This window comes from Elephas maximus, chromosome 11, assembly GCF_024166365.1.
Source record: "Elephas maximus indicus isolate mEleMax1 chromosome 11, mEleMax1 primary haplotype, whole genome shotgun sequence".
NCBI lineage: Eukaryota > Metazoa > Chordata > Mammalia > Proboscidea > Elephantidae > Elephas > Elephas maximus.
In genome coordinates this window covers 96248503-96271111 of record NC_064829.1, presented here as the reverse complement: position 1 = coordinate 96271111, position 22609 = coordinate 96248503, and the positions used below count along the sequence as shown (strand labels likewise).

At 39.3% G+C, this 22609-nt stretch overlaps 2 protein-coding genes across 2 annotated transcripts in view; both read right to left on the bottom strand.

The window, feature by feature from the left end:
- Positions 1 to 22609, bottom strand: part of LOC126086043 (zinc finger protein 605-like) — a 107305-nt gene that overhangs the window by 67150 nt on the left and 17546 nt on the right. The window lies entirely within an intron of this gene.
- On the bottom strand, positions 21258 to 22604 carry LOC126086227 (zinc finger protein 84-like). Its single transcript, XM_049902393.1, has one exon. It carries the CDS (start codon positions 22602 to 22604, stop codon positions 21258 to 21260), a length of 1347 nt encoding a protein of 448 aa, XP_049758350.1.

The following is a 22609-nucleotide window of genomic DNA, read 5'->3' as shown; positions in this document are numbered from 1 at the left end:
CATAAAGACTTACCATCCCAGTCTGCTCCCATAAAGATTACAATGTAGAAAACTCTATGGGGTAGTTCTACTCTGTTGCTATGGGTCAGGAACGACTTGATGGCACCTAGCAACAATAGTTTTTCTCTTTTGAAGCAAAAATCCTTTAGCTTTCATTCAGGTCTCTTTCTACAATTTACGTAACATTTTGTGAGTTAATATGTGTTTTATACCTTGAATTTAAGTTCAGTATTAGCAGGAGACATGTTTGTTGTGTTCTCTGTATAAACCCAGCACTGAACAGAGTGCTTGGCCTGCAGGACACAGTCAGTGAATATTTTTGGAATGATTGTACTTGAATGAATTTCATCTGCACCGTTCTCAATCATTCCCCCACATGGCTGGCAACAACATTTCTGGATGTGTCACAGCTTATGCATGGCCCTAGAGGGGACAAGTTATCTGGCTGTGAATTTATGACATATTTTTTTCATCTAGTTAAAAATACCACCCCCCTGCCAACACACACACAATAAAGTTGCAGTAACCATGGCAGTGAATTTAATATCATCTTCACTGACAAATACCAATGTTTTTAAAAAACAGTCAACAAGCAGCAAATATCTCCAGAATTTTGCTTTTTCCATTCTCTTGTGAATGAGAAGCTAATTTGCACTATAAACTTTCACCTAAAGCACAATAAAAAATAAAATAAATTTTAAAAGATATGGGATATGCAAAAAAAAAAAAAAAAGGGGGCAAGGAAGCACCAGGAAAAAAAAAAAAAGGAAAAGAACGAGTTTGGGAGAGGCCTAGCCACTTAAAGGAGAAACATAATGAGAGATATGAAGAGGTAAAAGTGATTAGAAAGAGAAATATAGATTAAAGAAAGGATAAAATTAGAATGGGGCCTCCAATTTCTGTGTTTCTAACCCAGTTGCTAATAGCTGACTCAGAGTCCTTTCAGAGAAAATACTAGCAGGTACAATTTATTAATGACCTCCTACTTTAGGGCTAGGTGTAGGACCTTCACTGAATGTTCAGTGTCAAAGAATACTTTTATCCTATTTTACATGGATTGCAAACAGGCACAGAGTTTTTTTTTCTTCTTCTTCTTCTTTTTAACTTCCTCAAGATCACTCACTTCCACTAAATGGCAGAGGCAGGCCAGATCTGACTCAAGGTCTGGTCATGGTTTGGATGTTGTTATGGATTAAGTTGTGTCCCCCCAAAACTATGTGTTGTAAATCCTAACCCCTATACTTGTGGTTATAATTCCGTTTGGGAATGAGTTTTATTTGTTATGGTAATGAGGCAGTATTAGTGTAGGGTGTGTCTTAAGCCAATTTCTTGAGATACAAAAAGAGCAAATGAAGCAAGCAGAGATGAAGATACATTCCAAGACACATAGAGGTTTCTCTAGAACCAGGAAACAAAAGCTGAAGAGACAAAGACCCTTCTCCAGAGTGGACGGAGAGAGAGAGCCTTCCCCTAGTGCCAGCACTCTGAATTCAGACTTCTAGCTTCCTAGACTGTGAGAAAATAAATTTCTGTTTGTTAACGCCACCCACGTGTGGTATTCCTGTTACAGCAGAGCTAGATAAAACAGATATGCTGTCTCATTATGCATAAATATCCCAAAGAGGATTAATTTACTGGTTTAACTGGTGTACACAGGTGTGGTCTAGATACCGTCTCTGCTCTCTTTGTGCCTCTCTTGCTCTGCTCTTTCTCTTTCTTTCTCCGTCAAGGTCCCTCAGTAGAGCAGACGGTTTGTGCTCAACTACTAACCTCAAGGTTGGCGGCTCGTATCCACACAGCAGCGCCATGGAAGACAGGCCTGATGATCTGCTTCCATAAAGATTACAACCAAGAAAACCCTATAGAGCAGCTCTACTCTGTCACACATGGGGTCACCTGAGTCAGAATCATCTCGATGGCAATGTGTTGTTTGTTTGGACTGCTCTCTCTCTCTCAAACAGACACACACATATCAGAGTACCAGTAATTCAGATCCATTCCACAGAGCCTCCAAAATGACGAGATGGAAGAAGAAAATCAATACTAAGTCATAGACAGATGGGGTGAAAATTGATGACAGTTGCTGCCAGCTTCGTGTCTATCTTGCTCCAAATTATTGGCTCTGGAATCCTCCAGAAGAGCCCTCATGATTACTGTTTGCTGGGGTCTTGCTGTGTGCAGACGATGTGCGGTTGCACTGCATTACCCCGTGATGCTGTTTAATAGTCAGAGCGCCACCCTGCTCTTATTTCTGGTTCACCGCTGGGAAGCTGAGACTCAGTGTCAGGAATTCCCAATCCCTCAGCTTATAGGTGGCAGAGCCAGGAACAAAAAGCAGCTGTTCCTGGCTCGCAAGGCTGGACTCTTACTCAGTGTTACCTTGAAGTTGTACCTTTCAGGAGTGGAGAAAAACATACATTACATCACCACCATGACACACATCCATCCCATTTCTCACGTGCCAACCAAATTCTGGAATCTGCCTGTGAGGGCAATACTCGGGCAGTGTGCGTCTGTGTGCATGTGTGTATGCAGAGAATGGCACCACAGATACAAAGTCGAAAATGTACCCTGAACTTCAGACATCAAAGTTCATTAACTGCTCCAAATCCAGTTCCCAGTGCCCTGGGCTAACAGGACAGCCTCACCCCACCTTTAATGGGAAAGGGCAGGCAAGGGCATCGCAGTCCTTGCCGTCATGCTGGCCTCAGCCTCGGCAATGTCCATCCCCTCTCAAGCCACATACCACAAACCAAACCAAACCCAGTGCCGTCGAGTCAATTCCGACTCATAGCGACCCTATAGGAGAGAGTAGAAGTGCCCCGTAGAGTTTCCAAGGAGCGCCTGGCGGATTCAAACTGCCGACGCTTTGGTTAGGAGCTGTAGCACTTAACCACTACGCCAGCAGGGTTTCCATCAAGCCACATACACGTGACCATTTTCTGGCTGTTGTGGAGTCTCCATCATTGCACTTACCTGTCACTCTATCAGCCCAGTTTATACCCACCTGAAGGGGTCCCTAGGTGGAGGTGTTCTGAAGCCCAAGTTAAATTTCTGTCCTGCCCAATTCGTTACAGTGAGAGAGGCCTGAACAATACAAGATGGATCCTGCCTGCAAAGGACTGTGGGAAAGAGCCAGAGTACCTTACTGAGCAGTGACCTGGGCCAGGAAAAAATACACCCAACAACTGACTTCATGGTAACATCAATTGGAACCTATTAACTAGTACAGAAACCACCCCATCTATCATAGATTAGCCATGTTTTTTCCGGAGTCCCTCGCACACATCCTTGCACATAAGCACTAACTATATAAACCCTCACCCTGAACTGTCCTGTGCAGACCTCTACCCGGGTGACATTTGACCCTTTGTTGTCCATCTCAAGAATCATGGTGTTGACCTCTGTATGTAAGTTCCCTAATAAAGCTTTGTCTGATCAGCATGGCTTTTACTGCTTCTTTTTTCAGAATCCAACCTGTGCCCCTTCGAGCCACTGCTGCCACTGGACTGGTGGGGTGCGACACACCTACCCCCGCCTTCCTCCCCAGCCTGACCTGAGTCTGAGCCATAATGAAACACTCACCAGGGTTGAGCTCTGTGACCAGAACTAACAGCAGGACTGTGGCCATCAGTAAATAAGGCCATGCGAAGTCAAAGCAGTTATAAGGTCTTGAGATTCTCTGAGTTCATTTCCCCCCAGAGCTGCCATTACCCTATCACCTACAGGGCTCTGACACCTTCTGCAGAGGGACTGCGGTGCATCTGCAAGGAAGCTGTAAATGTCAGTCCCAGGACAATCTACCATCACCAGTTCCTGGGGATTTTTAAGACATGAACTACTTAACAGCAGGTGCAGCTGAGAGGGAAACTTTCTTAAGCCCACTGAGAGGTAGACAACCCATTCTCAAGGCAGTGCTGGAATCGTTCCACAAGGGTCTGCAAAGTGTATGCTTCATCTCCTTCAAGTCCTGCTCCCACTCTGGGTCAAACTGATGTGTCATGGTTTGAATTGTGTCCCCCCAGAATACGTGTCAACTTGACTAGGCCATGATTCCCAGTATTTTGTGGGACTGTCCACCATTTTGTCATCTGATGTGATTTTCCTATGTGTTGTAAATCCTACCTCTAATGTGGCAGGATTAGAGGCAGTTATGTTTAAGAGGCAGGACTCAATCTACAAGATTAGGTAGTGTCTTAAGTCAGTCTCTTTTGAGATATAAAAGAGAGAATCAAGCACAGTGACATGGGCACACCATATCACCAAGAAAGTAGTGCCAGGAGCAGTGTGTGTCCTTTGGGCCCCGAGTTCCTGCACTGAGAGACTCATAGTCCAGGAGAAGATTGATGACAAGGACCTTCCTCCAAAGCTGACAGAAAGAGAAAGCCTTCCCCTGGAGCACAAGCCCTGAATTTGGACTTCTAGCCTACTAGACTGTGAGAGAATAAACTTGTTTGTTGAAGCCATCCACTTGTGGTATTTCTGTTAGAGCAGCACTAGATAACTAAGACATGATGGTACCTCTCATGTTCACTTTAGACTCTGAGCTCCAGTCTTTCATTGTTAAGGACACGACCTCTGTCTGGGACACTGTGTCATCTGGATCTTGGAAAAACTGTGACACAATGCCATTCTCATATCCATGTAGGAGCCTTGGATATTCCTGCGAGTCCCTCTCACCTGATGCCATTCCCACATTTGTCTTCTTGAACTGTCCTTGGGCCAAGGCAGCATGGACAACAAAAGTGACTCCATCTGCCATTTCTGAAGGTGTTTCTACCCAGATTCTCGAGCACCTTCTATGAGTAATGATGCAATTCATATAGTTCCACTTTCTCTTCCTTTCCTTCTACTACCTGGTGTTAGTAGGTTTTTCTTAATGTTTCTCTTTATACTTTGTTGTTGGGTAGGTGCTATCAAGTAGTTTTTTGATTTATAGAGACCCAGTGTGACACAGAAGAACTACCCCCCCCAGGGTTTTTTAGGCTGTAATCATCATAGGAGCCGATCACCAAGTCTTTTTCTCCTGCAGAGCCACTGGGTGAATTCGAACAGCCAACTTTTTGGCTAATAGTTAAGCACTTAACCATTTACACCATCAGGGACTCAGGTTATATAAAACTTGTTTATACCTGTTTCTCTAAGAGGTTTTGTTTTGTTTTAATAAATAATCATTTTTATTAAAGGGTTTTCTTGGACTTTAAAGACGATTATGAGATTTTTTTCTATTTTTTTTAGGAATTATATTAATCATGGCTTTTCTTTTAAAGAAAAAAATTTTAAATGCAACAGATAGAAAAGCTCAGAATATTAGCAAGTTGAGCATCTATGTAAGGCAACCACCATCCAGGCCCAGAGATAGAATGCCCAACACTCTGAAGCCCCTTGTGCGTCCCTTTTCAACCACATTCCCTTCCGTCTCTCCTAAAGACAACCACTATCCTAACAGTTATAGTAATCACTTCCTTGCTTTTCTTTATGATTTTGCCATTTTTGTATCCATTCCTATGAAAAATTGTTTAGTTTTTCTTTAAATAGACAATAGATAAGTGGTAACTTTGGTGAAGGGTAAGATACTACACAATACAGGGGAAGCCAGCACAACTTGTCCAAGGCAAGGTCATGGAAGCTCCATAGACACATTCAAACTCCTTGAGGGATCAAATTACTGGGCTGTGGGATTATGGTCTCGGGGAACATCTAGCTCAATTGGCATAACATAGTTTATAAAGAAAATTTTCTACATTCTACTTTGGTGAGTAGCATCTGGAGTCTTAAAAGCTTGTGAGTGGCCATCTAAGATACTCCACTAGTCTCACCATGTCTGGAGCGAGGGAAAACGAAGAATACTAAAGATGCAAGGGAAAGACTAGTCCAAAGGTCTCATGGACCACAATTACCACAGCCTCCACCAGACTCCACCAGACCGAGTCCAGCACAACTAGATGATGCCCGGCTACCACTGAGCTCTCTGACAGGGATCACAACAGAGGATCCCTGACAGAGCTGGAGAAAAATGTAGAATAAAATTCTAACTCAAAAAAAATACCAGACTTACTGTTCTGACAGACATTGGAGAAACCTCGAGATTATGGCCCCCAGAGACCCTTTCAGCTCAGTACTGAAGTCACTCCTGAGGTTCACCCTTCAGCCAAAGATTAGACAGGCACATAAAACAAAACAAGACTAAGGGTACATGAGCCCAGGGGCAAGGACTAGAAGGCAGGAGGGGACAGGAAGGCTGGTAGTAGGGAAACCAAGGCAGAGAAGGCAGAGTGTTGACATGTCGTGGGGTTGGTAACTGATGTCACAAAACAATATGTGTACTGATTTTTTAATGAGAAACTAGTTTGTTCTGCAAACCTTCATCTAAAGTACGATAATAGTAATGAAAAAAAAGTTTAGTTTTTCTATTTACTTTTATGCTGAGTTATAATTTGCATATTAGAAAAATGCACAAATCTTAAACAGCTTGATGAATGGTCACATATGTATATACTGTGTAACCACCTACCATACTGAAATATAGTTTATTTTCATCACCACAGAAATTACCCTCATGCCCCTTCCTGGTCAATATGCCCCCACCAGCAGGAACTACTCTTTTGACTTCAATCACCATGTATTAGTTTTGTCTGATGTTGAATCTCATATTAATGGTATAGTAAGAATCTCCTTTGTTTCTGGCTTCTTTCCCTCAACGTGTTTCTAAGATTCAGCTCTGTTGTTAAGTGTATCAGTACTTCCTTCTTTTTTATCGTTGAGTACTGCAGATTATAACCATCCCAAACTTGGTTTATTCATTCTCCTGTTGATAGACTTTAGGGTAGTTTTATATTCAAGCAAATATAAACATGAACATTTTTGTAGAAGTCTTTTTTTGGAAGGCATATTCACTCATTTTTCTCAGAATTATACCCAGAACTGATATTGCTCGGTCTTCAGTATGCATATTTTTAAGTTTACTAGAAACTGCCAGTTTTCCCAAATTATAATTTTCTACTCCTATCCGCATGTATGAGAAATGCCAAATCTCATGACATCTAATGGATTTCACATTGTAATAAAATATTATGACTACAAGAAATATAGGCTAACTTTATGAGAATCAGTCATTAGAAATTAAATAATTTACACTGAGGAAAACCTACAATAAAAGACTGACTCCATTTTTTGATGTTTGCCTGCTGACAGCTTTTAACCGTCAAACCCCACTCCCCTTCTGTCCCACATCTGGGAAAGTTGATAAGAAAGCCTGGATGCTCCCTCCATTGGTGCAGGTTGGAAGGGCAAACCACATGTGGAACCTTGGCTCCAAATCCACCTGCTAACCACTATTAAAAAAAACAACCCTGACAGTCTCCTTTCCTAGCTATCTCAAGCTACTTTTAGACCAGCTTGGGAAAGTCCAACCTTTCCTTTTTTACCTGGATCATACTTATGGGTCCAACTTCATTCCTTTGCATGTGGCTACCCGGCTGTCTCAGCATGATTTGTTGAAAAAACTATTCTTTCCGCCATTGAATTGTCTTTGTACTCCTGTTGAAAATCAATTGACCATAAATACATGGATTTATTTCTGTACTCTAAATTCTATTAATTGATCTATATGTCTGTCCTTATGCCAGTATTGCAGTGTTTTTTCTGCTTTGTAGTAGGTTTTGACACAGAGAAGTGGGAGTCCTCCAAATTAGTTCTTCTTCTTCAAGATTGTTTTGATTATTTTGGGTCCCCTGCATGTTCACATTAATTTTAGAATTAGCTTGTCAATTTCTGAAAATCAGCCAGCCAGGATTTTGACAGGGATTGTGTTGAATCTGTAGATCAAATCTGGGAGTACTGCCATCTTAGCAATACCATGTTCCAATACATAAGCGTAGGATGCTTTTCATTTTGTTAGATTTTCTTGTACAAAGCACATAGTTTGATCAGGTTTTTTTTTTTTTTTTTTAACCCCCTCTAAAAATCTCTGCCTTGTAACTGAAGAGTTTACTTCATTTACGTTAATGATAAGGTAGTATTTATATCTGCCATTTTGCTATTGCTTTTTTATATGAGTTGTCTTTTTTGTTCCTCAATTCCCCCATTACTGCCTTCTTTTGTGTCAAATACATCCATTCCTCACTTATCAACGTGGTTAGGTTCCAAAGACCAGGTCATTATGCAAAAATCAGCATTATGCAAAAATGGAAGATGACCACATCAGATCACAAAATGGAAGATGACCACATCATTACACAACTGCCAAATTACATCATTACATAACTGCCAAACCACTGAGAATCATGGCCCAGCCAAGCTGACACATAACCTTAACCATCACAGGCAGCATTTCTCTCGCCTCGCACCTCAGCATTCATTACTGCCCAACATATGTCGTTAATGTGCAAAATAGTCAAAAAGATTTTTTATTATAGATGTAAATACAAAATGGTGGATAACAAGACAGATGATAAGTGAGGAGTAGGTGTAGATATATGCTAGCATAAAATTTTAATTCCCTTGCAGTTTCTTTTACATTTTTTATTTTCTTAGTGTTTGCCCTGAGGATTACAATTAACATCTTAAAACAATCTAGCAAAGATTAACACTAATGTAAATTCAATAGTATACAAAACTGTTGCTCCTATATGGCTCTATTCTCTCTTTTGTACTGTTATTGTTAGTAATATCTTTATACTTTTTATGTCCATCAACACAGAATTATAATGATGGCTTTATGCAGCTTTCTTTTAAATCAGATAGAGGAAAAGGAGTTACAAACAAAAACTTCATCTTTTCTATCTCTTGTGTTTATGTATGTACTTACCTTTACCATTGAATTTTTTTTTTAATTTTTATTGAGCTTCAAATGAACGTTTACAAATCAAGTCAGTCTGTCACATTTAAGTTTATATACACCTTACTCCATACTCCCACTTGCTCTCCCCATAATAAGTCAGCCCTTCCAGTCTCTCCTTTCGTGACAATTTTGCCAGCTTCCAACCCTCTCTACCCTTCCATCCCCCTCCAGACAGGAGATGCCAACACAGTCTCAAGTGTCCACCTGATACAAGTAGCTCACTCTTCATCAGCATCTCTCTCCTACCCACTGTCCAGTCCCTTCCATGTCCGATGAGTTGTCTTCGGGAATGGTTCCTGTCCTGGGCCAACAGAAGGTTTGGGGACCATGACTGCCGGGATTCCTCTAGTCTCAGTCAGACCATTAAGTATGGTCTTTTTGTGAGAATTTGGGGTCTGCATCCCACTGATCTCCTGCTCCCTCAGGGGTTCTCTGTTGTGTTCCCTGTCAGGGCAGTCATCAGTTGTGGCCGGGCACCATCTAGTTCTTCTGGTCTCAGGATGATGTAAGTCTCTGGGTCATGTGGCCCTTTCTGTCTCTTGGGCTCATAGTTATCGTGTGACCTTGGTGTTCTTCATTCTCCTTTGATCCAGGTGGGTTGAGACCAATTGATGCATCTTAGATGGCTGCTTGTTAGCATTTAAGACCCCAGACGCCACATTTCAAAGTGGGATGCAGAATGTTTTCTTAATAGAATTATTTTGCCAATTGACTTAGAAGTCCCCTTAAACCATAGTACCCAAACCCCCGCCCTTGCTCCGCTGACCTCTGAAGCATTCAGTTTATCCCGGAAACTTCTTTGCTTTTGGTCCAGTCCAGTTGAGCTGACCTTCCATGTATTGAGTATTGTCCTTGCCTTCACCTAAAGTAGTTCTTATCTACTCACTAATCAGTAAAAAACCTTCTCCCACCCTCCTTCCCTCCCCCTCTCGTAACCACAAAAGTATGTGTTCTTCTCAGTTTATACTATTTCTCAAGATCTTATAATAGTGATCTTATACAATATTTGTCCTTTTGCCTCTAATTTCGCTCAGCATAATGCCTTCCAGGTTCCTCCACGTTATGAAATGTTTCACAGATTCCTCACTGTTGTTTATCGATGCGTAGTATTCCATTGTGTGAATATACCACAATTTATTTAACTATTCATCCGTTGATGGACACCTTGGTTGCTTCCAGCTTTTCGCTATTGTAAACAGAGCCGCAATAAACATGGGTGGGCGTATATCTGTTTGTGTGAAGGCTCTTATTTCTCTAGGGTATATTCCGAGGAGTGGGATTTCTGGGTTGTATGGTGGTTCTATTTCTAACTGTTTAAGATAACGCCAGAGAGATTTCCAAAGTGGTTGCACCATTTTACATTCCCACCAGCAGTGTATAAGAGTTCCCATCTCTCCGCAGCCTCTCCAACATTGATTATTTTGTGTTTTTTGGATTAATGCCAGCCTTGTTGCAGTGAGGTGGAATCTCATCATAGTTTTAATTTGCATTTCTCTAATGGCTAATGATCGAGAGCATTTTCTCATGTATCTGTTAGCTGCCTGAATATCTTCTTTAGTGAAGTACGTGTTCATATCCTTTGCCCACTTTTTGATCGGGTTGTTTGTCTTTTTGTGGTTGAGTTTTGACAGAATCATATAGATTTTAGAGATCAGGTGCTGGTCGGAGATGTCATAGCTGAAAATTGTTTCCCAGTCTGTAGGTGGTCTTTTTACTCTTTTGGTGAAGTCTTTAGATGAGCATAGGTGTTTGATTTTTAGGAGCTCCCAGTTATCGGGTTTCTCTTCGTCATTTTTGGTAATGTTTTATATTCTGTTTATGCCTTGTATTAGGGCTCCTAGGGTTGTCCCAATTTTTTCTTCCATGATCTTTATCGTTTTAGTCTTTATGTTTAGGTCTTTGATCCACTTGGAGTTAGTGTTTGTGCATGGTGTGAGATACGGGTCCTGTTTCATTTTTTGCAAATGGATATCCAGTTGTGCCAGCACCATTTGTTAAAAAGACTATCTTTTCCCCAATTAACTGACACTAGGCCTTTGTCAAATATCAGCTGCTCATATATGGATGGATTTAGATCTGGGTTCTCAATTCTGTTCCATTGGTCTATGTGCCTGTTGTTGTACTAGTACCAGGCTGTTTTGACTACTGTGGCTGTATAATAGGTTCTGAAATCAGGTAGAGTGAGGCCTCCCACTTTCTTATTCTTTTTCAATAATGCTTTACTTATCCGAGGCTTCTTTCCTTACCATATGAAGTTGGTGATTTGTTTCTCCATCACATTAAAAAATGACATTGGAATTTGGATCGGAAGTGCATTGTATGTATAGATGGCTTTTGGTAGAATAGACATTTTTACTATGTTAAGTCTTCCTATCCATGAGCAAGGTATGTTTTTCCACTTGAGTAGGTCCTTTTTAGTTTCTTGTAGTAGTACTTTGTAGTTTTCTTTGTATAGGTCTTTTACATCTTTGGTAAGATTTATTCCTAAGTATTTTATCTTCTTGGGGGTTACTGTGAATGGTATTGATTTGGTTATTTCCTCTTTGATGTTCTTTCTGTTGATGTAGAGGAATCCAAGTGATTTTTGTATGTTTATCTTATAACCTGAGACTCTGCCAAACTCTTCTTAGTTTCAGTAGTTTTCTGGAGGATTCCTTAGGGTTTTCTGTGTATAAGATCATGTCATCTGCAAATAGAGATGATTTTACTTCCTCCTTGCCCATCCGGATGCCCTTTATTTCTTTGTCTAGCCTAATTGCTCTGGCTAGGACCTCTAGCACAATGTTGAATAAGAGCGGTGATAAAGGGCATCCTTGTCTGGTTCCCGTTCTCAAGGGAAATGTTTTCAGGCTCTCTCCATTTAGAGTGATGTTGGCTGTTGGCTTTATATAGATGCCCTTTATTATGCTGAGGAATTTTCCTTCAATTCCTATTTTGGTGAGAGTTTTTATCATGAATGGGTGTTGGACTTTGTCAAATGCCTTTTCTGCATCAATTGATAAGATCATGTGTTTTTTGTCTTTTGTTTTATTTATGTGGTGGATTACATTAATGGTTTTTCTAATATTAAACCAGCCTTGCATACCTGGTATAAATCCCACTGGGTCATGGTGCATTATTTTTTTGAAATGTTTCTGAATTCTATTGGCTAGAATTTTGTTGAGGATTTTTGCATCTATGTTCATGAGGGATATAGGTCTGTAATTTTCTTTTTTTGTGATGTCTTTACCTGGTTTTGGTATCAGGGATATGGTGGCTTCAGAGAATGAGTTTGGGAGTATTCTGTCCTTTTCTATATTCTGAAATACCTTTGGTAGTAGTGGTGCTATCTCTGCTCTGAAAGTTTGGTAGAACTCTGCAGTAAAGCCATCCGGGCCAGGGCTTTTTTTTCCTTGGGAGTTTTTTGATTATCGTTTCAATCTCTTTTTTTGTTATGGGTCTATTTAGTTGTTCTGCTTCTGATTGTGTTAGTTTAGGTAGGTAGTGTTTTTCCAGGAATTCATCCATTTCTTCTAGGTTTGCGAATTTGTTAGAGTACAATTTTTCATAATAATCTGATACAATTCTTTTAATTTCAGTTGGGTCTGTTGTGATGTGGCCCATGTCATTTCTTATTCGGGTTATTTGTTTCCATTCCGGTATTTCTTTTGTCAGTCTGGCCAATGGTTTATCAATTTTGTTAATTTTTTCAAAGAACCAGCTTTTGGCTTTGTTAATTCTTTCAATTGTTTTTCTGTTCTCTAATTCATTTAGTTCGGCTCTAATTTTTATTATTTGTTTTCTTCTGGTGCCTGATGGATTCTTTTGTGGTTCACTTTCTATTTGTTCAAGCTGTAGGGACAGTTCTCTGATTTTGGCTCTTTCTTCTTTTTGTATGTCTGCATTTATCGATATAAATTGGCCTCTGAGCACTGCTTTTGCTGTGTCCCAGAGGTTTTGATAGGAAGTATTTTCATTCTCGTTGCATTCTATGAATTTCTTTATTCCCTCCTTAATGTCTTCTATAACCCAGTCTTTTTTGAGCAGGGTATTGTTCAGTTTCCAAGTATTTGATTTCTTTTCCCTAATTTTTCTGTTACTGATTTCCACTTTTATGGCCTTGTGGTCTGAGAAGATGCTTTGTAATTTCGATGTTTTGGATTCTGCAAAGGTTTGCTTTATGACCTAATATGTGGTCTATTCCAGAGAATGTTCCATGTGCGTTAGAAAAAAAAGTATACTTTGCAGCAGTTGGGTGGAGAGTTCTGTATAAGTCAATGAGGTCAAGTTGGTTGATTGTAGTAATTAGGTCTTCGGTGTCTCTATTGAGCTTCTTACTGGATGTCCTGTCCTTCTCCGAAAGTGGTGTGTTGAAGTCTCCTACTATAACTGTGGAGGTGTCTATCTCACTTTTCAGTTCTGTTAAAATTTGTTTTATGTATCTTGCAGCCCTGTCATTGGGTGAATAAATATTTAATATGGTTATATCTTCCTGGTCAATCGTCTCTTTTATCATTATGTAGTGTCCTTCTTTATCCTTTGTGGTAGATTTAACTTTAAAGTCTATTTTGTCAGAAATTAATATTGCTACTCCTCTTCTTTTCTGCTTATTGTTTGCTTGATATATTTTTTTCCATCCTTTGAGTTTTAGTTTGTTTGTGTCTCTAAGTCTAAGCTGTGTTTCTCGTAGGCAGCATATAGACGGGTCGTGTTTCTTTATCCAGTCTGAGATTCTCTGTCTCTTTATTGGTTCATTTAGTCCATTTACATTCAGCGTAATCACAGATGTGTTTAGTGTTGTCATTTTGATGCCTTTTTATGTGTGTTGTTGACAATTTCATTTTTCCACTTACTTTTTTGTGCTGAGACGTTTTTCTTTGTAAATTGTGAGATCCTCATTTTCATAGTATTTGACTTTATGTTTGCTGAGTCATTACGTTTTTCTTTGTTTTTATTTTGAGTTACGGAGTTGTTATACCTCTTTGTGGTTACCTTAATATTTACCCCTATTTTTCTAAGTAAAAACCTAACTTGTATTGTCCTATATCGCCTTTTATCCCTCTCCATATGGCAGTTCTATGCCACTTGTATTTAGTCCCTCTTTTTGATTATTGTGATCTTTTACATATTGACTTCAGTGATTCCCTGTTTTCAGCGTTGTTTTTTTTTTTTTAATTAATCTTAATTTGTTTTTGTGATTTCCCCGTTTGAGTTTATATCAGGATGCTCTGTTCTGTGACCTTGTGTTGTGCTGGTATCTGATATTACTGGTTTTCTGACCAAACAATTTCCTTTAGTATTTCTTGTAGCTTTGGTTTGGTTTTTGCAAATTCTCTAAGCTTGTGTTTATCTGTAAATATCTTAATTTTGCCTTCATATTTCAGAGAGTTTTGCTGGATATATGATCCTTGGCTGGCAGTTTTTCTCCTTCAGTGCTCTGTATATGTCATCCCATTGCCTTCTTGCCTGCATGGTTTCTGCTGAGTAGTCTGAACTTATTGATTCTCCCTTGTAGGAGACCTTTCTTTTATCCCTGGCTGCTTTTAAAATTTTCTCTTTATCTTTGGTTTCGGCTAGTTTGATGACTATATGTCTTGGTGTTTTTCTTTTTGGATCAATCTTAAATGGGGTTCGATGAGCATCTTGGATAGATATCCTTTCGTCTTTCATGATATCAGGGAAGTTTTCTGCCAGCAGATCTTCAACTATTCTCTCTGTGTTTTCTGTCCTCCCTCCCTGTTCTGGGACTCCAATCACACGCAAGTTATCCTTCTTGATAGAGTCCCACATGATTCTTAGGGTTTCTTCATTTTTTTTAATTATCTGATTTTTTTCCAGGTATGTTGGTGTTAATTCCCTGGTCCTTCAGATTTCCCACTCTGCATTCTAATTGCTCGAGTCTGCTCCTCTGACTTCCTATTGCATTGTCTAATTCTGTAATTTTATTGTTAATCTTCTGGATTTCTGAATGCTGTCTCTCTATGGATTCTTGAAACCTATTAATTTTTCCACTATGTTCTTGAATAATCTTTTTTAGTTCTTCAACTGCTTTATCAGTGTGTTCCTTGGCTTTTTCTGTAGCTTGCCTCATTTCATTTCTGAGGTCATCCCTGATGTCTTGAAGCATTCTGTAAATTAGTTTTTTATATTCTGTATCTGGCAATTCCAGGATTGTATCTTCATTTGGGAAAGATATTGATTCTTTAGTTTGGGGGGTTGTAGAAGCAGTCATGGTCTGTGAATTTTATTTCTTCATGTAGATTCAACTTACTGTCTAGAGTTTTTTCACTTCAGCCTGAGGATTCCTTTTAGTATTCTTGTTGGGCACATCTGCTAGTGACAAATTCTGTTTTTGTCTGTCTGGGAATGTCCTAATTTCTCTTTCATTTTTGAAGGATACTTTTGCTGCATATTGATTATTGATTGACAGTACTTTGAATATATCATCTCACTGCCTGCTGTCCCCATGTTTTCTGACATCAGCTGTTACTGACAATCCATAGTACATGATGAGTTGCTCCTGTCTCTGCTCAAGAACATCTTTAGCATTCAACAATTTGACTATGATATTTCTAGGTGTGGAAGTCTTTTGAGTTTACCCTACTTAGAGTTCGCTGAGGTTCTTGGATATATAGATTTTAAATCAAATTTGGGAAGTCTCAGGCCATCATTTCTTCAGATAGTGTTTCTGCCCCTTTCTCTTACTCATCTCCTTCTGAGATTTCTATTATGCATACCTTGGTATGTTTGATGGTACCCCACAGGCCTCTTATTCATTCATTTTTCTTTTTCTCATCTAGATAACTTCAATTGATCTATCTTCAAGTTTGCCGTTTTTTTCTTCTGATAGATCAAATCTGTTGACCTCCTCTAGTCAAGTCTTCATTTCAGTTATTGTACTTTTCAAGTCCAGAATTTCTATTTGGTTTAGTTCCATAATTCATATCTCTTTGTTAATAGTTTCTATTGGGCAAGACACTGTCATATTTTCTTTTAGTTCCTTTATGTATGGTTTCCTTGAATTCTTTGAACATGTTTTAAATAACTGATTTAAAAGTCTTTGCCTCGTAAGACCGATGTCTGGGCTTCCTTGGGTACAATTTCTACTGACTTCTTTTGTTCCTGTGTATGGGTCATACTTTTTTCTTTACATGCTTCCTAATTTGTTGAAAGCTGGAGAGTTTAAATATCAGTTCTCAAAATCAGATTCTACCTCTCCCCAGGGTTTTTTTCATTTGTGACTTTTCGGAAAAAAACTTTGTAAAATCTTGTATTCTGCCTTGTGTTTGGCCACCTTCTCCACTTGGCTAGCTCCTGGACAGAGATTTCCTTAAATGTCTGGAACTGTTGTCTCTCAATCTTTTCCAGACTTTTTTTTATATGTGTTACAACATGCCTTTACCACTCCTAGGTGGTTTATAACTCTGCCTTAGCTTTCATTTCCTGTTTGTGCAGAGCCTCCAGGTTAGCCAGAGGTGAGACATGAGGGCCTTTTCAGGTCTTTCCTGAGACTGTGGATAGCCCTGAGTTGCACACAGCCCTGAGCCGTGCACAGGTGTACATATGTGCATGGCCTTCTAGATACCCAGGAATGTCACAGCTTTTCAAATCCTGCCATGGGTATCTCATTCTCCACTTTTTCCTTTTAAGCTTTTTTGTTAGCCTATTGTTTGCCCCAACTGCTATCATTGCCTTGGGCAGCTTTGATGTTAAACAATTGCTTCTGATTTCTTTCCACAAACACTACCAGAGAAAAGGCTGTTCACACAGTTCACGCAGGTGATCTCCAAGTCAGGTCAATAAAGTCAGTCTTGCAAGTGGGGTCTTACGGAAAACCATGAGACAGTTCAAATAATGATAATTAGCTTCATTTTACTTGGATCCACAATCAACACCCAAGGAAGCAGCAGTCAAGAAATTTAACACTTTAAAGAGATCTGTGCAGATTTTCCCAGATGCTCTTCATATAGCTGCAAGCCTTCAAGTTAATGTACAGAGTTCTGAAAAAGTTGATTCTGACAATTTTTTGCCATTGTTCTAGTTCCTTTTACAGAGAGGATTTTCAGAGGTCCTTACTCCACCATTTTAGCTGATATTACTTCCTCGATTTAACATTGGGGGTTCATACCCTTCAAAATTATTTTTTAAATATGTGAAATTTTTACATTATTCCTACTCAGCATATCCTATAGATCAATGCCTATCATTACATAGATATTTTCCTCATTTTTTAAGGATGGCATAGAACTCCAATGTATGTATGCTTTGTGGTTTGTTCAACTAATCCACTATTGATGGGTAAGACAGATTTCCATTCTCTTGCTATTGCTAATAATGCCACAAGGAATTATCCTCGTGCATGTGTTCCAATTTGGGGAAGTGTATTTTCAGGGTAGATTCCTAGGTATGAAATTGCTGAGGCAAAAGATAAATGCACGATATCCTCGAATTCCTCTGAATCAGAGCTGACCGTGTCACCAACAATATACAACTACTTCACCAAGAGTGCACTAATATAAACTTTGGGTTTCTGCCAAACTGACCTAAGAAATGTGGCTTTAATTTACATTTTACTTCTTATGAGCAAAGGTGTACATCTTTTCATATGTTGAGAAATTTCCTAAAATTTTACTTTGAATGGTCAATTTTATAGATTTATTTTTCTTCTCAAAATTTAAAAGCTCTTCACATTAGGCTATTGGCCCTTTGTGATAATGGAGTAAAATATGTGATAGTGAAATAAAAGGAACAAACAAAATTTCTGAATGTTTTATTTTGTTTTAAACTCCATGTTATGTAGCATGGTGTACAATTTTTTCTTCTTCAGTCTCATGTGTTGGCTTTGTACAGTCACAATGTTGTGCCAACACCACCTCCATCTAACTCCAAAACATTTTCATCAACCCAGAAGAAAACCCCATACACATTAAGTAGACAGTCTCCACCCCTCCTCCTGCTCAGTGCCTGGCAACCACCAGTTTGCTTTCTGTCTCTATGGCTTTACCTATTCTGGACATTTGATATAAATGGAATCAAACATTATATGGCCTTTTATATCTGAGTTCTTTCACGGAGGATAATGTTCTGAGGTCCATCCACGTTGTAGCATGTATCAGTACTTCATTCCTTCTTATGGCTGAATATTTCACTGTATGTATAGACCACAAGGAGCCCTGGTGGCACAGTGCTTAAGTGCTCAGCTGCTAACCAAAAGGTCGGCAGTTCAAACCCACCAGCCACTCTGTGAAAGATGTGGCAGTCTGCTTCAGTAAAGATTACAGCCTTGGAAACCCTGAGGATGTTCTACTCTGTCCTCTAGGGTCGCTATGAGTTCAAATCAACTTGAGGCAATGGTTTTTGTTTTGATTTTGGTTATAGACCACATTTTGTTTATCCGTTCATCCATGAACATCTGAGTTTTATCAACTTTTTGGCTATCATAAATAGTGATGCTATATAAGCTGCTGCCGTAGAGTCAATTCCAACTGATAGCAACCCTACAGAACAGAGTAGAGCTGCCCCATAAGATTTCCAAGGCTGAAGTCTTTATAAAAGCAGACTGCCATGTCTTTCTTCCCTGGAGTGACCGGTGGGTTCAAACCACTGACCTTTTGGTTAGCATCTGAGGGCTTAACTACTGTGCCACCAGGGCTCCTTGCTGCTACATGAATATTCATATGCAAGTATTTATTTGAGTGCCTAATTTCATTCCATCAGGAACCTAGGAACATGCTGCATCATATGGTAATTCTATGTCTACCTTTTGAGGAACCACCAAACTATTTTCCACAGCCGCTAAACCATTTTACATTTTCCACCAGCAATGTCCAAGTGTTCCAATTTCTACAAAGTCATTCTTAATACTAGTTTGTTCTCAGGCATTTTAGAAAATGCTAAAAAGAGAGGAAATGTGTGTAATGCACAATGATGTTATCACTATTAACTCAAAGCTCCTGTCTGACACAGAATTTGACAGATACATGAACACACCTCGTGTAACCCCAAGTCCTTTTTTCTTACTCTGTCTCATTTTTTGCTTGCTTTCAAATATTTAATGTAAACCTTTTATCAATTTGGATGCATCAGAGAAACAAAGTTCTAGAAAAATGTCAGCTTCTATTTGTGATGGATTATCACAGTTTGCAGAAATACTACACATGACAGCAAAACCAAGGAGAGGAAAGTTATGTGGTATAATTCTTCAGAGTTCGGATTAACAAGTCAAATTATATATTACAAAATATTTTGATTCATAATAAAATAGAATATTTCTACTTATTCTAAATCATGTTACTCAATATTCTATGTCTTTTCTGGGAATTTATTGAACCATGAAAGTTATAGTTCTTCCTGTGATTAAAAAATAAATAAATAAATACATAAAGTCCATGTTATACAGCACAGTCTACAACATAACTCCTACAAACCTTTGTCAGTACTCAACTTATCTTTTTTTTGTGTGATTTTTTTTCCATATATCCAAAAAACATTGTAATTGCACAGTGAAAACGTCTAATATTTGTAGAATATCCTCTGAAATTCTTTCTAGACAATTAGGCTAAAACCTTTATAAAATTTTCTTCTATACATATGTTCTCAAGTTTACTTAATTACTCAAATCTAAAATGCCATCAAACATAACAATCCATTTATCTATCTTCCTAGAAGAATAAAAAGCCTGGCAATTAAACTGATGTTCCAATTTAAGACATGGTAGGATGTGGAGAAATCAATCCATGAAATAAAAAAGTAAAAAAATTCACCCCGGATGCTTCTGCCGCATTTATTGCATTCATAAAATCTGATGAGTAAATTCTGTTTCTATTTTTAAGAGCTTTTTTTAAATGCTTAGTGAGAGCCAACCCTCCACAGCAAGCATTTCCAGTGACAATAATCAAGAATTTCTGCAATGTTGGAGTTCACTGATGTAGAACTGAGATATGATTCCCTAAGGCTTTGTACTTTCGTTGAATCTAGAGATTATTCCCTTGTCTGAGAATAGGGGCTCTCTGCTTTGTGAGTTAGAGGAGAATTAAGTTCTGATTTTTAAATTAAGGATTTTAGACAATCACTGCATTTGTGGCATTTCTTTCCTGCTTTGCAAAGAGTTTTTGGCCAATGGCAGATAGTAACTGCATCCATCAGATTCTCTCTTGAATGAAGTACATAATTTATAATATGTGTAGTAGATTGAACTGTGTCCCCAAAAACTGTGTGTCAACTTGATTAGGCCATGCGTGGTTGTCCTCCATTTTGTAATTTTCCTATGTGTTATAAATCATGATCTCTGCCTGTGGTTAAAGAGAATCAGGGTAGGATGTTAACACCCTTGCTCATGCCACATCCCTGATCCAATGTAAAGGGAGTTTCCCTGGGGTGTGGCCTGCAACACCTTTTATCTTAAAAGAGATAAAAGGAAAGGGAAGCAAGCAGAGAGTTGGTGACCTCATACTACCAAGAAAGCAGTGCCGGGAGCAGAGCGCATCCTTTGGATCCAAGGTTCCTGCAGAGAAGCTCCTAGTCCAGGGGAAGATTGATGAGAAGGTCCTTCCCCCAGAGCCGACAGCAAGAGAAAGCCTTCCCCCTGGAGCTGACACCCTGAATTTGGACTTCTAGCCTACTAGACTGTGAGAAAATTTCTCTTTGTTAAAGCCATCCACTTGTGGTATTTCTGTTACAGCAGCACTAGATGACTAAGACAATATGTCACTTTCCAAACAAGGATTTCCGTATTCCCTGTTTCAAGAGGATTTATTGACTCTCTGAGTTCACGGATGATTAGTGAGCTTTGAAATCTAGGTGAAGGCTTCACCACATACATTATAGGCTTTACTCCTATGAGTCTGCAGACAGAAGGAAGATAGGCATTAATTGGGAAGACTTTACCACATTCACTGCATCTATTGAATATCCTTCCTGTATAAGATGTTTAAAAGAGTTGTGCTTTCTGGAGAAGGACTCTTATGATCACAGCATTCATGAGATGTTTTATGTACAATGGGATGTGACCTTTCTGGGTTTTCCCACATTGATTTCATCTGTAGGGTCCCTCTCCTGAATGAATATCCTAATATACAAAAATGTGATTTCAAGAACAATGATTTCCCACATGCATTACATCCATGAGTAAACTCAAAAAACCCATCCGTAGGTACTGCCTCCTAAATGCATAACCTCTGACTTTAAAATGAAGCCTTTTCACTATCACTGGATTTATAATTCTCTCTTGGTGAGACTCCTATGGTATAATGAAGGATGCCTTCAGATGGAAGACTTACCACTATTACTGCAGCTATAACGTTTCTTTTCTGTAGGAGTTCCAGAAGGTTCCATCACAATCACACCATTCATGGTATTTCTATTCTATATGAGTTCACTAAAGTGCAGTCAGCTGTGACTAATGGAAAAAAAAAAAAGCTTTCTCATATGCTCACATTCATTGCACACAGGGTTTTCCTCCAGTATGTTGAGTTTGCTGATGATTAATAAGAGCTGACCTCCGAAAGAAGGCTTTTTGACATTCGTTGCATCCATAGGGCCTCTCTCCTGTGTGAGTTCTCCGGTGACCAATGAGAGTTGACAAAGTAGTGAAAGCTTTCTTACAATCACAGCATTTATATGGCTTCTCTCCTGTATGAATTCTCTGATGTACAGTGAGATAGGATTTAGCTGTAAAGGCTCTATCACACGCACTGCATTTGAAGGGTTTCTCACCTGTGTGAGTTCTCTGATGTATAATGAGAGTTGACTTACAGGACAAAACCTTCCCACATTCACTGCAACCATAAGATTTCACCCTTGCATGACAAGTTTGCAGATGGTTAGTGAGACCTGACTTCTGGATGAAAGTTTGCTGACATTCATTGCATCCATAGGGCCTCTCTCCCGTGTGAGTTCGCTGATGAATAATGAGGTGTGCTTTAGTGGAGAAGCCTTTTTTGCAATTAGAGCATTCATATGGTTTCTCTCCTGTATGAATTCTCTCGTGTACAATGAGATGTGCCTTTGATGTGAAGGCTTTATCACATTCACTGCATTTGTAAGGTCTCTCTCCAGAATGAGCTCTCTGGTGTACAAGAAGTTTTGACTTCCAGGGGAAAACTTTGCCACATTCACCGCATCTATGGGGATTCCCTACTGAATGATGAGTTTTCTTATGATTAGTGAGGTCCGACTTCTCGATGAAAGCTTGTTGACATTCACTGCATCCATAGGGTCTCTCTCCTGTGTGAATTCGCTGATGAATCATGAGCTGCGCCTTTTTTGAGAAGGCTTTCTCACAACCCAGGCATTCATATGGTTTCTCTCCTGTGTGAGTTCTCTGATGGGCAGTGAGATGTGTCCTAACCATGAAGGCTTTATCACATACTCTGCATCTGAAAGGTCTCTCTCCTGAATGAGTTCTCTGATGTAACATAAGTTTTGACTTCCAAGGGAAAGCTTTCTCACATTTACTGCAGCCATAGGATTTCCCTTCTCTGTGACGAGTTTTTTGATGATAAATGAGTGCTGACTTTGTAATGAAGGCTTTTTGACACTGACTGCATCCATACGGTCTCTCTCCTGTATGAGTTCGCTGATGAGTAATAATCTGCAACTTACTGGAATAGGCTCTCCTACGATCACAGCTTTCATGGGGTTTCTTTCCTGCACGAGTTCTCTGAGGCATCGCTGTTAGTGACTTACAAGCGTTCACTGCACATTCATTACGTCCATACAATTTCTTTCCTAACAGAGTTGTTTGATAATCAGTGAGTTCTGATTTCTGGATGTGGGCCAGCATCCCTG

What these genes read in the sequence shown, in the direction of transcription:
- LOC126086227 (XM_049902393.1), bottom strand. Translation starts at nt 22,604, where the DNA reads ATGCTGGCCCACATCCAGAAATCAGAACTCACTGATTATCAAACAACT.